The 16,205-nt window shown below is 44.5% G+C and overlaps 3 protein-coding genes across 9 annotated transcripts in view; all 3 read right to left on the bottom strand.

The window, feature by feature from the left end:
- Positions 1 to 3,924, bottom strand: part of LOC107373035 (gastrula zinc finger protein XlCGF8.2DB) — a 74,394-nt gene extending 70,470 nt beyond the window's left edge. Inside the window, exon 1 of the mRNA XM_070548679.1 lies at positions 3,722 to 3,924. The gene's annotated coding sequence lies outside the window, so the exon portion shown is untranslated. The remainder of the gene's footprint in view (positions 1 to 3,721) is intronic.
- Positions 1 to 7,207, bottom strand: part of LOC107372772 (gastrula zinc finger protein XlCGF57.1) — a 28,572-nt gene extending 21,365 nt beyond the window's left edge. Inside the window, exons 1-3 of one of the 3 annotated variants that reach the window (XM_054735170.2) lie at positions 6,742 to 7,207; positions 6,099 to 6,194; positions 5,929 to 6,011 (exon numbers count right to left, since the gene is read on the bottom strand). The gene's annotated coding sequence lies outside the window, so the exon portion shown is untranslated. Of the gene's footprint in view, positions 1 to 3,701; positions 3,838 to 5,928; positions 6,012 to 6,098; positions 6,195 to 6,741 lie in introns of those variants that run through there. The other 2 variants (XM_054735169.2, XM_054735173.2) reach the window with 2 other exon arrangements.
- LOC107373915 (zinc finger protein 678-like) overlaps positions 1 to 16,205 on the bottom strand; it is a 154,915-nt gene that overhangs the window by 89,258 nt on the left and 49,452 nt on the right. For 4 of the 5 annotated variants that reach the window (XM_070548540.1, XM_070548541.1, XM_070548542.1 and 1 more), the window contains one exon: positions 13,835 to 16,205. This exon is cut by the window's right edge and continues 217 nt beyond it. The exons of the other annotated variant lie outside the window; for it this stretch is intronic. In XM_070548540.1, coding sequence (XP_070404641.1) covers positions 14,642 to 16,205 — 1,564 coding nt within the window. In that variant the 3' untranslated portion in view covers positions 13,835 to 14,641. Of the gene's footprint in view, positions 1 to 13,834 lie in introns of those variants that run through there. 5 annotated transcript variants of the gene reach the window in all.

Here is a 16,205-nt window from a genome sequence, read left to right as displayed (position 1 = left end):
TTAATAGGGGAAGACTGCAGGAGGGAGCGGTAAAATACAGGGGGTCCCCAGCAAAAACAAGACACTTTACCAGTCTGATGAAACCCGCTGGTTTTCCATCAGGCAGTCACGGGGCAGCTCCAACGACCCAGTGACCGAGCTACAGACACCGGCTCGGCAGAGGGTGAACGAGCCGAGGCGACGTCGTGCAGGGGAGTGGGAGACGGGTGCAGGGAGGGTGCTAGCCTAGAAGATGCTCTCTGAAGAGCTGGGTCTTCAAGAACAGTGATAGACTGGTTTAAATCCTACCTGTCTGATAGATTTCATTTTGTAATAGTACATGACAAATCTACCTCATACTCCAGCGTTACTTGTGAAGAAGAAGAAGAAGAAAATATCATTTCTATAGCGCCTCTCAAGATAAAAATCACGAGGCGCTTCCGAAAAACAAAAAATATAAAAAATTGTAAAAAATATTAAAAAGCACTTAGAAAATGTTTAAAATTATATTTAAAATGAGCAAGAATAAGCTATTGCGATTTAAAAGAAAAAATGTTAATAAAGAGAGAGAGTGAACAGGAAAGAGGGAAACCAGTGGATCCTGAGGAAGGTGGAATAGGTGGGGAGAGCAGGATAAAGAGAGAGAGGTGAAGAAGGTCATACAAAAGCCAGCCTGAACAAGTGAGTCTTCAGCTGCTTTTTAAAGGAGACCACTGAGTCCACTGATCTCAGGCTCAGGGGGAGAGAGGTCCAGAGTCTGGGGGCCACAGCAGCAGATGATCTGTCACCTTTGACCTTTAGCCTGGTGCTGCACAACCAGTAGGCTTTGATCACTGGACCTCAGGGACCTGCTGGGGGTGTAGGGACTAAGAAGATCACCAATGTAAGATGGTGCTTGTCCATGTAAGGCCCTATAGACCAGAACCAGGATCTTGAAATGAACCCTGAAGTTGACTGGCAGCCAGTGAAGCTGGAGGAGAAGCGGGGTGATGTGGGTGTGTTTGGAGGACTTGGTCAGAAGCCGAGCACAGGCGTTCTGAACCACCTGTAGACGGTTCAGGGAGGTTCTGCTCAGACACGTGAAAAGAGAGTTACAGTAGTCTAAGCGTGAGGAGATGAAGGTGTGGAGAACTGTCTCAAGTTCAGAGCGGGACAGAATGGGACTCAGCTTAGCAACGTTCCTGAGATGGAAGAAGGAAGAGCCAACAAGAGAACTGACATGAGAATCCAGGGTGAGAGCTGGGTCAAAGGTCACGCCAAGATTCCTGACAGAAGGTTTGGTGTGGGAAGCAAGCTGACCAAGAGAGTCTCTGACTTTGGGAACCAGCTTGTCTGGGGCACAGATGAGGATCTCAGTCTTATCTTCATTCAGCTGAAGAAAGCTCCCAGCCATCCAGGTTTTGATAGAGTCTAAGCAGGTGTGTAACATCTGCAGCTTAGACATCTCATGGGGCTTAAAGGAGATGTACAGTTGGATGTCATCTGCATAAAGATGGTAGGAGATTCCTTTGAAGGAGCTCAGGATGTGCTGAAGAGGAAGCAGATAGAGGAGGAAGAGTAGAGGCCCCAGCACAGAACCTTGTGGGACACCATGGGTAAGAGAGGTGGTGGAGGACCTAAACTTGGAGATGGCCACAGAAAAGGAGCGCTCACAGAGATAAGAGGAGAACCACTCCAGAGCAGTTCCTGATAGGCCTACCCAGTCTCTCAGCCTCTCCAGTAGCAGGTGATGGTCAACAGTGTCAAAGGCTGCAGTCAGGTCCAGCAGGACCAGAACAGAACAGTCGCCTGCATCACTGTGAGTCAGAAGGTCATTAGAGACCCTAAGAAGAGCTGTTTCAGTAGAATGAGCTCTACGAAAACCTGACTGGAAGCTATCATAGATGTTATGTTCATCAAGAGCAGCTGTGAGTTGTTTAGCCACAACCTTTTCCAAGATGTTGGAGATGAACGGAAGTTTAGAGATGGGTCTGAAGCTGCTATGGAGAGAGGGGTCCAGACTCGGTTTTTTAAGAAGCGGGTGGATTACAGCGTTCTTAAAGTAAGCAGGGACCTGACCAGAGACCAGAGAAGCATTAATTATAGAGAGCACGCTGGGACCGATGGACTGAAAAGCACTTTTAAACAAAGATGAGGGTAAGATGTGGAGGGGGCATGCAGAGGTCTTCATAGAGTTAACTAGTTTGGTTAACTCAGGCAAAGAAACAGGAGCAAAGCTATCTAGGATGAAGGGCCTTGTTGGAGTCGGGAGAGGCAGCGATAAGGCTGAAGGAGAGATGCTAGATCTAACCTTATTGACTTTGTCCACAAAGAAAGACAGAAAGTTCTCACAGTCTGCAACAGAGTGGATGGAGGCTGTAGGAGAGGCAGGAGAGACGATGCTGCTGATGGTGTTAAACAGCACCTTGGGGTTCCTTTTGCTCTGGGACACCAGGTTGGAGAAATAGGAAACCCTGGCGTCTCTGACTGCAGAGTTAAAGGATGTCAGAAGATCCTTTAGGTGCAGCAGACGGACGTGGAGATGGGTTTTCTTCCACAAACGTTCAATTTTTCTGCATTGGCTCTTCAGGCTCTGAAGGCTGTCATTAAACCAGGGAGTAGGGTTCACTGCAGGAACTGATCTGGTTCTGACAGGACAGATGTTGTCCAGAATGGAGAGGCAGTGCTCGTTGAACTGAGAAGTTAAGGAATCTGGGTCGTTATCAGAAGAACATGGTGGATCAAAAGCAGCAGAAAAATTGCTAGCTGTGCTCTCATTAAGAAAACGAGAACTAACCATACGGCGAGCAGGAGGTGGGGACGCAGAAACTGACAAGTTAAAGAAAATGGAATGGTGATCTGAAATATAAACGTCCTCAGGACAAACACTGTCAGCATTTAGACCCAGGGTAAAAACAAGGTCTAGAGTGTGTCCCCTGGTGTGTGTGGGGCCAGAAACATGCTGGATAAAGCTGAAGGAGTCCATAAGGCTGGAGAAATTCATGGCAAAGAGATCGGAGGGATCATCAACGTGGATGTTAAAGTCACCAACAATCACCAGTCTGGACAGCTTCACAGTGGAGGATAGAAAGTCACTAAACTCCTGAAGGAAAGAACTGTTTGGACCAGGTGGACGATAGACCACAGCACAGTAGAACGGGTCCTTACGCCCGACTTTAATCAGCTGCAGTTCAAAGGAAGCAAAGTGACCAGAGGTTGTAGAGCTACATGGAAGATGGTCTCTGAAAACAACAGCTAGGCCTCCACCACGACCAGAACCCCAGGGCTGGCTAAGAAAAGAATAACCACTCGGGCAGAGTTCAATCAGACCAGAATAATCAGATGTTTGCTGCCAAACTTCAGTCAGAAACAGAAAATCCAGGTTTTTAGAGAGAATTAGATCATTGAGCAGGAAGGACTTATTGTTACCAGAGCGGGTATTTAATAGAGCCATGCTGAGTGAGGTGGAGGAATCAGAAACTACACAAACAGCTGGAGTTAGTGGACGTAAATTAGCAGGGTTAGATCCACGGTGTTTATAAAAACCACTTATGGAGGGAACTGGAGGAGAAACCACTGAGGAATGAGGATAAATCGACCTTAGGACGGATGAACCGCGTCACAATGCGGCCTGGCGGGAATGTAGAAGTGGTGCTCAGGTCACCAAACAAAGGACAAGAAGCTAGAAGATCACGCCGATGTTTACTAGATAAACCACGCTTTAAGAGAAGTCCTATTCTCACCTGGATTCCTGCTCGTTTACCTCTTTTCCTCCGACATTTTCCCGGGACCGGACAAACATCGCTAGAGGTGCGCAGCTCTGGATCGTCGATTGCTTCCGGGCCACTGCGCCGCTCAGGTAAACAAACAGGATGGTAAATCTTCGGTGCATCTTGGGCGATCGTGAACGAACGGAAGGACAGAAGAGTCTGGCGATCATAGGAGATGGTAGCAGGGACACTACTGAAGAGGATCGCAGACAGGAGCTAGGTGGAAAAGAGGAGGTTAGTGGAGAAAAGTTTGAAAAAGTGGCCGGTGACCGCGGCTAAGCCAAGCACAGGCGCCATCTTGTTACCGACCGGAACTGAGGAGACTTGTGGAGTAGGGCTGGACGATATAGAAAAAAGGTACATCAATAATTATTGAAAAATATTTTTTGAATTGTAGAAAATATTTTACGTGCACCCCTGGCCATTTCATTTTTGGTAATTAGATTTTTTTCTCCGCCTCTTCTCGCTGCAACATCTTTAGGTCTGCCACAGACGACTATTTTAGTAGTCGACTAATCGTGTCATTCATAAAGGTTTAGCTTATTGCACCAGGATGCTCTAGTATACCATCATTAGCTTCTTGTCTGAAGTGTGATCAGCTATGTGACATCTAATAATAAAGACAAGATGAAAGCTTATCAATACGGTTGGGCATCGAGCATCGATCGGAACCGGGACAAACTGTTCGTTTTTCCCAGACTCGTTCAAAGTTTTTTATTTTGATTCCTAGTTTCGATTCCTAGAATGCCGACGGAAGAGGAATCCGCGGCCGATCTCCGTGAAAAATAAACGTGATCTTCAAATTGTGATTAACGCTTTTTAGAGCTGATCACAGCAGCTGTGTGTGTGCAGCACCGAGTCCCCCCTCCCCCCACCCAGATATAAACAAACGCGTCTGCCGAACCTTTACTCCGTGATGTAAACGTTAACTCCTGCAGCGTAGAGGAAACGTGTTAAATACGTCAACACGGTGGATTTTATAGAAGCGTTAAAGCACAAACTCTGGACGGTGTGAGGTGAGTTTGTCTCACTGCAGAAATAAAAACACACACGGAGCGTCAGCAGTCAGACGCAGCCGCTCACCAACACTCTTTGTGTGTGTGTGTGTGTGTGTGTGTGTGTGTGTGTGTGTGTGTGTGTGTGTGTGTGTGTATATATGTGTGTGTGTGTGTGTGTGTGAGCGTCAGAAGGCTGAACAATAACCTGTAGAATAATTAAAGTCATCATGCTAGAGCAGCTTCTCTGAGGTGGACCACACCAGCTTCTGCCACCATAAATAATAATAATAATAATAAATAACATTTTAATTTCCTTTCTGAACTGTTTCTGTTGAGAGTTTAACGTTTAAAACCTGATAGCTTGTCACTGACAGCAGCTACGGTTAGGTTTCTGACTGAAGCTGCTGCAGCATGGAGGTGTAGTTCTCAGTCATCCTGGACATGACCATCCTGAGAGTTGGAGCTGAAGACAGCTGGACGCTTCTGGATATGTTGGAGACGTTTATGTTTGTGTCTGAATGAAGGTGATGTTGTTGTTCATAGAGTTAAAATTCATGTTGAAGTTAAGATTATTTCCTCCAGTAGGACCTGTGGTCAGCTGGCTCATGTAAAGCACGTCATGTCTTCAAAGAATCTGAATCGGGAATCGATAGGAACCGGAATCGATACGAGGAATCTGAATCGTTCAAAATCAAACGATGCCCAACCCTACTCATCAACAACTATGATTAACTTTGTAACCTGTTAACTCATTCGCTGCCAGCGTTTCTCACCGTTTTTACTGTTTTTTTAAGAGTGACAGAACGTTGCACGCTAGCATGATGTCGATGCCAAAACAACCAAAACAAAGCGGAGACTCGCCTCTTACATCAGGAAGAATCCGCGTGTTTCGAGCGTTATCCGTTCTTTCATCATCCGTTGTTGAATTGTGATCGGCAGAAGCTTTTCCGGTTCGCGCCTCACTTTTTTTACAGCAGCGGCCCAAAACGATCTCCTAACACACGGATGTTCTGCTTCCTGATCACGTGACGTGTGACGTATGTGGATGAAGATCGACTTTAGAGCTGAGATGTTTGTTCTCACGGTGCGGGGGCTCGTCCGACGCCCACACAGTAAAAAATGTAAACTGGCAGTGAATGAGTTAATGATGATGAGGGTGGCTCCTAGAGGCTGAGGTGTAGGGCTAAAGTGTCATCACTCACTTTGGTCTGGTCCAGACGCCGTCTCTTTACTGGTGCTCCTCAGTAGGTGACGTGAAGCTCCAACATCTGAGCGTTCTGTGTTCCTCAGAGGAGAAGAAAAGTAACATTAGCACTGGCTACATTATTTTTACTAGCATCTCAAGGCCTTGGAGAAGCAGATCTTCACTTACCTAAACATCAGACCAGTTTGTCCCAGCTGAGCTCATCAGGGCGTTAGTCTGACAGCCTGTCAGTGAAACACGGCTCCAGCCTTCTGGATGTGGACTCTAAAAAGCAAAGGAGCATTTTTACTGTTGTTTTCATTATTTTACAGCTGATTTGATCAGATTTCTGACGCTCATACAGACGAGTGTAGGTGAGCTTAGCTGCGTGTGACTGATGCAGAGTTGGTTTTTATATCTGCAGAGAGACAAAAACTAGCCTCACTTCACTCAGAGATTGTTCTTTAAACTCGTATTAAATCCGCTGTGCTGACGCACTTTAACCACTTAGTCGCGCTGCTCTTTAGCTGATGTGGGATTTATTTACTGGATGCTAACATCACAACACACTCACGGAGTAACACACACAGGCGCTCTGCTGCTACAGTCAGTGGAAGGTTATCATCTGGTGTAAAAAGGCGTTAATCACAATTCCCAGATCACGTTTTATTCCACGAAAATCGTCCGAATCCACATTAATCTGGGTGCTAGCTTTACTAGCATGTTGTGCTAGCGTTAGCAGGTGGGATGCTAATGCTAGCACGCTGCTAATGCCCGTAAATGAACGTGTACAGTAAAGTTAGCCGACATTTTAGAGTGATATGAAGCTTACCGCTCTGCTGCTGTGTCGAGCTGGGTCCAGCCAGCCGCGGGGCCTTTCTGCTGGGCTAAACTAGTTCGTGTCGCACCGCCACGGCTCAACAAAAGCCACCACACCTATAAAACACACTTTTGTTGCCTTCTCTAAGAGATGCTAATGACTCCAACTTGTTGTTTCCGTTTCGGATCTTTATTCCGGGTTACTGTTGGCCGCAGCCCACGTCTTAACTCCAGCAGAAACACCGTTAACGATCTCCGATCACACTAGCTCGTTTTCTTCTAAACAACCGAACAGGTGTTGTGCCCAAAAATGATCGTCTGCCAGAAACTGATTGCCGTCCGCGGGAGCGCGCGCAGCTGCTTGAAAGCTGCAGCGGTATGGGGTTAGACCCGTGCCAAAACCCGTGCACGCTGAATCCGCGTGCACGGGTCCACATCGCGCGTGTGAACGGGACTCGCGAGTGAAAATATACATGGAGAGGTCATTTGTGCACTGAGAGGGAGCAAGGATGTGCACAAGTGACAAACCTGCGGCGTCATTTTAACCGGGGACGCCGGGGACATGTCCCCTGCAAAATTTGTGATTGGCAGCAAAAAAGCCTGCTGATGAGGATTTTTGTTTTACCTGCTCAGATCTTATACCAGGGGTCGGCAACCTGTTCCCATCAAAGAGCCATTATTACCCGTTTCCCGCAGTAAAGAAAACACCGCAGCAGCCGTGGCGTTGTGAGCGGGGCCTACCCTCAGACAGCAGAGAGCTGCTCACAACAGGTGACAGCAGCCGGTACCGGTCGCTCGCATGGGCGGGGGATGGGGGGGATGCAACACCCACACTTTTCTTATTGAGATCATTCAACACCCACACTTTTGGCGTGGCACCCGTGGGGGATTCAAAACCCACACTTTTCCAGCTGTTTTGCTCACCTCCACACCAGTCTGGTTTCTTTACGTCGCACTAACTCTGTTTGCCTCATCTCCTTCTTCCCCTCCCGCTTCTGACAGCCGATGTCGGGTTTCCAGGAGAGCAGGAAAGGGAGGGACGAAAGAGCTCGACTGAATTCATAATTTTACATCTTGACATTAGCTGTACAAGGTCTGAGTTTGATAAAGTGAAGAACAACAATTTGCAGAGGTTTATAACAGGCGCGGCGCCAGGTTTTCATTTTTGGGTGGGCCACGGTAATTTTGGACGGACCTTAATAAGCAGTGGCTTAAGTGAAGCAGGCAGGTCGCGCTAGAAATTTTCATTTAAAAATACGTCATAAATGTGTTCCCCCGTCATTTTAATTTCTAAAATATGAAGTAAAAACTCACAATTTAATTTTCATTCATTTGTAATTAATATGTAGTCTACACCCGTGCGTTAAGTGGACCATCTTCCAGTAAAAGCAAAGCATCCAGCCCATCTCTCCGAATGCGTAAAATGTGCATCAGCCGCTAGTTAGGCGCGCCACGCGCACGGTCAGCTACGTCAGCCCAGACAAGAGCAGAGCAACTAGAGACAGAATAGAGGATAATTGTGTCTGGATGTGGATGGAGATTACATTTTACAGCAGCCTGATCATCATTTAAATACGTAAACCATCACCTGTCTTCTAGTCCACGCTATCAGCATTATTTTAATTGGTGTGTGTGTGTGTGTGTGTTTTCCACTTCAAACACTGGTCTAACCAACCAGACCAGCGTGTCCAGTAACATATTAATGTTACAATTAAACAGTTTGACTTCATGTAGGCTAGGAACGTTTCACCTGCCATGGCCCGGCCGCTTCTGCTCCACATAAACTTTGTGCGTGATCAAATGTCTCTACAGGTGCTTTCTGAGCTGAAGAGGCTATTCTGCCTCAGACTGGATGCGTCATGCGTCTCCATATTAGAGACGGGAACAAGCGCTGTTCAGCCAAAGTTTCATAATTTCATAAAAAGAACATTTTTCTAAGAGACACATCCCTCAGAGAGACCGGCTTTCCAGACCGCATCAGTGGGAGGAAATCTTACCGCATGCACCGTGGTTCTGCACTGCGAACCCCTCTACAGATCTTCAGCCCACTGTCCACCGTGGGCGCTCCGAGCCACGCTGAGCACAGTGTCCAGTATAAAGCTCTGATGTTCTGATAGGAATAATTTTCTTATGCGATGTGCGTTAATGATAAAAATGTCAGCTCATCCATGCGCATCAGTGTGCGTCGGGGTAATTCTTTCAAAACAACCAACATCCTTGAGTTTATCCGTCAAAATAAACAGTCAAATGTAAATACCTGTAACCTGCCAGTTAACTGTTTTGCCTTCTTGTGAAGATTGTTGCAAAGAGAAACAACTAAACGTGATTAACCCCAGAGCCATGCGCACTGCACTGTACTGACTGTAAATGAGGGGAAATGATTTAATCGGATCCTTTTCTCTTCAACATGGTTTAATGTAAAGTTTCATTCAGTACAAACTTTAGTTACACCGATCTAACGAGACAGAGCCTGGATTTGTATTCTGAACAGTTTAAACGTGTTTAAAACGGAGACGTGCGTGACACATCTAAAATTCACACCTGCTCCGCTGTTATGGAAATTAAACTAACAGGATGAATAACATGAAATTATTTTAGGCACAGACGACACCCCCCACACTTTTGAAAAGCTTGCAACGCGCCTGGTCGCTCGTGTACGTCAAAGTTATCTTTCATAAGAAGATAATCAATAAAACGATTTATATAAAGTGGATCCAGAAGTTGTAGCCCGTCTCTGCCTACAATATTTAGATATTTTTCACCCTGTTGGTGGTTTTACTGAGCAGGTGCCACTTTTGTCATACGTTTCTTTTTAAAACATGTTTAGACTGTTCAGAATACAAATCCAGGCTCTGTCACGTTTGATTGTTGTAATTAAACTTTGTAGGTGGGGAAGGTCAGAAAAGGATCCGATCATTTTGTTTTTCCCTCATTTACAGTGACGGAGATAACGGTGCAGTGCTCCTGGCTCTGGTGGTAATCACGTTTAATTTCATCTCTTTGCAACAATTTTCACAAGAAAACAGAACAGTTAAAAGCAGGGCTTGTGTTGACCGGACAGTTCCCGTATTTGACCGTGTAACAGACACTGTCTGTTTTGGTGGCCACAAGATGGCCTCGTAGGCACTGGTTGTTCTCCTGGCTCTAGCTGAGCCAGGTGTCGCTCACCAGCCCATCAGGGAGCTTCCTATAAAAGGCAGCTCCCTCTGTCATTCAAGGAGGGAAGCTGAGCAGAGGCCTGAGCGTTAAAGCAAGTGATCCTCTTTCCCTCCTAGATCTGACTTATTAGTCTTGTTGTGTAACCTGTGTGGTTTAGATATTCTTCCTCGTGTTATAGAGCTCGATGTTGTGTTTAGTTAGAAACACTCGTTAAAGTGTTTAGCTCACCCTTTTGGTGGAGCTTCTTGAGTTCATCCTAGTTTTTCCTTTTCCCGGTTAAGTCCCGGCGTTTTGTGGTTATTAAAATATACCCAGAGTTGGATGATCTTTTATTAGAATTTACTGTTATTTACCCAGTATTTGGAAGATCTTTGTGTTTGGTGACTTAGTATTTGTTTCCTGCTTATATCAGCAGCGCTTTTAGTTAATAAACCTCCTTCAAGAGAGTAATCCTTGGTTTGTCCGGATTTACGGTATTTGACATTTAATTAATTTGTTTTCTATGATTGTGAGCAAGCAGTTCAGCAGGTTTGGCCAGTGGAGGTCCCTCATTCATTTGGGAATGTCGGCCAGATGTAAGTGCCAGATGTGGACCACATCTGGCCCAGACCAATTTTGCTGCCTGGGAAAATGCAGTCGAACTTAAGATTTTTTCGGCATTTCAACCTGTTATGGAAAATTTGTTTAATTAACAAATTTTCCATAACATTCCCTCCTGTTTATCCCAATAGGATAACCAAACAAAAGGAAACGAAACAAAACCAAATAAGGAATATTATCCACTTCCATAAAAATCAACAAGAAAAATAACAAGTAAAGTAATAAACACTACGATCAGATATGAAAGGTTCAGAATTAACATGATGAAGCGGGAACACAGCATGAGGTGCTGCAAACATTTGTCTATTGCGGATCGTAATCTCAATCCTGATAACTTCGTCCAAATAATCATTCCATACAAAGTGTAATACAAAAATCAGCTTAATAATAAGAACAAATAAGGTAACAAACACGATACGGCAAACACAACTGACAATATCTTACAGCAGTTCACAGAGATATAGAACAGAATCAGCTAAATCAACACAATTATAAACTTAAGAAAAACTATTTCATACATATTGAAATGAATTTACTGTGATGCACAATTCTACGACTTATGGTAGTTCCTTTAAAGAGATTGGGAAGGGTTAGCAAAACCATATAATACACAGAAAACATCAGTACAGTGTATTGAAACATCAGGTGAATTTAGTTTAAAGCTCCAAGTTGCAGACGAGTCTTTCTGTGAAGGAGGAAAAATGAGGGAGTAGTATTAATTTATGCAGCTCTAACTATGGCAGAGCTGAGGCAAACCAGGTGTTCTTCATCAAAGGGCTTGTCCGTGGACTGAGAGTCCCGGTTGGAGAATGGGTTTGAAGGTCAGAGTCCTCTTCCGGTGGTCCAGACGGTTTCGGTCTTACGTTGATAAGTATCTTGAAGTCTCCACTATAGGAAATGGGTTATTGATAAACATATTGATAAAATCCATGACAACCTGTAACTCATTTAGTCTGCAGCAGAGTTAAAAGGGAGAGGCGGGGGCTGTGTGTGAGGAAACAAGCTCGTCTCCGCCGCACGTCACATGACACGCAGAGGCGTGGCACAGCGGTGAAACAGTCACGGGAACATTTCATTGGAAAAGCACCAAAATGTAGCACCGAAAAATGATTTTTTTCAGAAGCAGTACCTACCACATGCTTTTGGTCAGTACCAAAGAAGTACCGGGCTTCAGTACCAAAGAAGTACCGGGCATCGGTACCAACGAAGTACCGGGCTTCGGTACCCATCCCTAGTTGGCAGCCCTGAAACAGCTTGATGAGCAACTCTCCCCATGTTTTAAAAATGCTAATATCACGTTTCTGCTACGCTGAATAATGATTTTTCAGCAGAACTATTAAAATGTTCGACTGGGGTGGAGAGTAGGTCTGCTCTGTGGAGGGGGGAAGAGTTTGTAACTCCTTCTGCACATTTAAAGAGACAGTACCCAAAAGCGGCTCATTCTTATAGAGCTCCGGGAGTTGACGTCACTTCTCCCGGCATGCAACAGTTCAAATCGAAACGGCACCATATTGGCAGGCAGAAGCCCGCAGCTGGACTATTTGTTATTGTCAGAAAACTCAATCAAACAGGAGATATGGTAGATTCCTGTTGTGCCCCAGGATGCAGAACAGACGCGGACGACATAAGGAATGAGCCGTCTACAGGACTCCCCAAGATCCGGAGCACCGCAAACGTTGGATCATTGTAATAAAACGCGCTAGTGACCGGGCTAAAATGAAGCTGTGGGATCCCGAGAGTAAAGGTTTTCACTTATGCAGCGACCACTTCATATCAGGTACTTAAACCAACGTTTCCTCAACTGTGTGTGGTATTTATTTTAAATGCTTTAATTACGATTCTTAGTGGGCTTCCTAAACTTATTTTGGCGTGGCTTTTTCTGTCTTATTACTCATAGCAACAAGTAAACGTCACGTAAAACGTTGCCTCGTGAGTTCTGCGTGCTGCCGTTTACGTGTTTTATGATCACAGCAATTAACCGGCTAAGCTGTATTTAATTTTTAAGCAATGTTTGATCAATTGTCAGATCACACATAAAAATCACTTTGGATTGCTGTTATCTGTCTCACAGAGACAGATCTCAGACAGATCCTGAGACGCTCCTGCTGACATATTTATTTTATCCACGGAAAAAATCAAACTAGTGATTTCTCTTGGCGTTCAGTTTATACATTCAAACAGCACAGCACTCTATTTAAACTTCTTACGTGTAAATCTGTTATTTGTCCATCCATCCATCCATTTTCATCCGCTTATCCGGAGTCAGGTTGCGGGGCAACAGCCTAAGTCGAGAGGCCCAGACTTCCCTCTCCCCAGCCACTTGGGCCAGCTCCTCCAGGGGAATCCCAAGGGGTTCCCCGGCCAGGTCCGGTAAGATGTCCGCTCCGACAGCTTCTGGCATTTTTAAAAAGTATCCCAGGGGCACGGTAAGGGTCGGAGATGTTTAGTCTATTTAATTTCTGACTATATAAAACAATTTCTTCAGTTTTAAAGTCTGAAGTAAACTCCGACAAAGTAAGATCCAAGCCGATCCCGTTCATTTTGTTCACATTTGTTGCCTGCCAATATGGCGTCTACTCTCTGAGAGTCACGTGACGTCCGGAGCTCTATAGTCTCCCCAGAACAGGGGTAAATGAGAGTCTGTAGAGAAACAATAATGAGGAAATCAGACCCAAAAACTGCAGTTCCACTGAGTTTAGACCCCAACTGAATGATTTTGAGGTAAAAAGGGAGAATTTAAAAGAATGATAGGTCTCCTTTAATTAACAGACTTGGTGACTCGGTGGGGATCTCTGGAACTGTTCTAGACTGGTTTAGATTGTACCTTTCTAACAGAAGTTAGTGTCTGTATAAGCCAAATCATGTAAGCTTCTACTGATCTGTTCAAGGCTCTGTTTTAGGTCCACAGAAAGAAAGAATAAAACATATTTCAAAAAGGATTAAAATATGTTAAAAATTAGAGGAAAAAATATAGAAATTGTGATAAAAAATTATAATGTAAGGGAGAGAGAAAATGAATAAAGTTAAAGTCCCATTAGTTGTCACACGCACTGATGTACATATACCTTCTTGGACAGATAATTGATTCTTTTCGTAATGTATCTCATCACCTATACGCAGATGATATTCAGCTGTACTGCTGCTTTAAGGAATCTGACTTCTATAAACTGTCTGAATTACTAGAGTGTCTATCAGCTATCACCAACTGGCTACAAGAGAACTTCCTCCAGTTAAACTCTGAAAAGACTGAATGTGTGATCATTGCCCCTGAGAGCATGGTTCCCCTGATTAGTGTAAGGTAACTTGCATGCTCCACAGAAACACAACTCAGCAGAAAAACGATGGTGTTGCTGGACATTTTGCTCAGTTTAATGGCTATTTGTCAGATTCTGAACAAGGAAATGGCTGCAGGCAGTGAAACAGAAGGCAAAAAATTCCAGAGGAACCAGTGACTTCACCCCCTAACCAATCAGTGGCCAGAATCACAATGTCGGCCTGACTCAGACTTGCTAGGTACCTCAACGGAGAAGGAGCTAAAAATAAGGTAGAAAGTAGAGGGAAAATACTGAACCGAGCCCTTAGGAACAGTGGTCGGGCTGAGCTGCATTCACCCGAGATATTCGGAGTAGTGCTCCCAGAAATGGGATGGGATGGTTTCAAATTGTTTTTCGGCTAAATTTTTACATAGCTAACAGTGAAAATTATTATTTCCTGTGTGGACTCTCATGTGACGGTTTAGATTTGTCTTACCACAAAATTTCCATCCAGAGCTCACAGATAAAAGACTTCTGTCCTGTGTGGATTCTCATATGACGGTTTAGATTGGTTTTAAAACAAAATTTTTGTCCACAAAGTTCACAGGCAAAAGGCTTCTGTCCTTTGTGGACTGTCATGTGATTGTTTAAATTTGCTTTATGACTAAATCTTTTTCCACAGAGCTCACAGGCAAAAGACTTCTGTCCTGTGTGGACTCCCATATGACTGTTTCAAATTTGCTTCATGACTAAATCTTTTTCCACAGAGCTCACAGGCAAAAGACTTCAGTCCTGTGTGGACTCTAACATGACAGTTTAGATTGGCTTTAAAACAAAATTTTTATCCACAAAGTTCACAGGCAAAAGGCTTCTGTCCTTTGTGGACTCTCATGTGACGGTTTAAACTTGCCTTCTGACTAAATTTTTTCCAGAGAGCTCACAGGTAAACGGCTTCTGTCCTGTGTGGACTCTCATATGACGGTTTAAACTTGTCTTATGGCTAAATCTTTGTCCACAGAGCTCACAAGCAAAAGGCTTCTGTCCTGTGTGGACTCTCATGTGAGAATTTAAACTTCCCTTTTGACTAAATCTTTGTCCACAGAGTTCACAGGCAAAAGGCTTCTGTTCTGTGTGAACTGTCATGTGTCTCTTTAAATGTGTCTTTTCGCTGAATTTTTGTCCACAGAGTTCACAGACAAATAGCTTCTGACCTGTATGGACTTTCACGTGTCTGTTTAAATTAGTCTTTCGATTAAATGTATGTTCACAGAGCTCACAAGCAAAAGGCTTCTCTCCTGTGTGGACTCTCATGTGCCTGTTTAAATGTTCCTTTTGGCTAAATCTTTGTCCACAGAGCTCACAGGCAAAAGGCTTCTCTCCGGTGTGGACTCTCATGTGCCTGTTTAAACTTGCCTTATTGCTAAATCTTTGTCCACAGAGTTCACAGAGCCCACAAGCAAAAGGCTTCTCTCCTGTGTGGACTCTCATGTGACTGTTTAAATGTTCCTTTTGGCTAAATCTTTGTCCACAGAGCTCACAGCTAAAAGGCTGCTCTTCAGTGTGGACTCTCATGTGACTGTTTAAATTAGTCTTTCGATTAAATCTTTGTTCACAGAGCTCACAGGCAAAAGGCTTCTCTCCGGTGTGGACTCTCATGTGACTGTTTAAACTTGCCTTACGACTAAACCTTTGTCCACAGAGTTCACAGGCAAAAGGCTTCTCTCCAGTGTGGACTTTCATGTGACTGTTTAAATTCGTCTTTCGATTAAATCTTTGTTCACAGAGATCACAGGCAAAAGGCTTATCTCCGGTGTGGACTGTCATATGATTGTTTAAACTTGCCTTACAACTAAACCTTTGTCCACAGAGTTCACAGGCAAAAGGCTTCTCTCCAGTGTGGACTTTCATGTGACTGTTTAAATTAGTCTTTCGATTAAACCTTTGTCCACAGAGTTCACAGGCAAAAGGCTCATCTCCGGTGTGGACTCTCATGTGCCTGTTTAAGCCTGATATTCCCCGAAATCTTTTTCCACAGTCGTCACAACAATATGATTTTAGTCCTTTCTGGACTTTTCTGCACGAGTGCACATGTTTCTTCACTCCAACATATTTTCTAATAACCCGACAGTCAGAAGACCTTTTTGCCGTATGTCCCGTCACTCTGACGTGTTTCTGGAGAGAACTCTTGTGGAGAAATAGTTTAGCACACTCAGGGCAGCTAAAGGATTTGTTGACAGACTTAACATCTGACTCAGAAGACCTGCTCTTGTTGCAGTCATTGACTCTGTCTCCAGTGTCAGACAGCTCAGAGTCTATGTTCACATCATCATCCTCTTCATCATCTCTACTAACTTCCGTCTCTGAAGAATCAGATGTCTGTTCATGAGGGAAAAGATTTGAGTACTTTCTAGTTTCTGCTGTCTTCAGGTCAGCTGAGCTGCTGGTTGGAACATCTCTGTCCTCC

Source organism: Nothobranchius furzeri, chromosome 2 (assembly GCF_043380555.1).
Source record: "Nothobranchius furzeri strain GRZ-AD chromosome 2, NfurGRZ-RIMD1, whole genome shotgun sequence".
Lineage (NCBI taxonomy): Eukaryota > Metazoa > Chordata > Actinopteri > Cyprinodontiformes > Nothobranchiidae > Nothobranchius > Nothobranchius furzeri.
The sequence above is the reverse complement of the archived record's forward strand: the minus strand, read 5'-3'. Positions and strand labels throughout refer to the sequence as shown.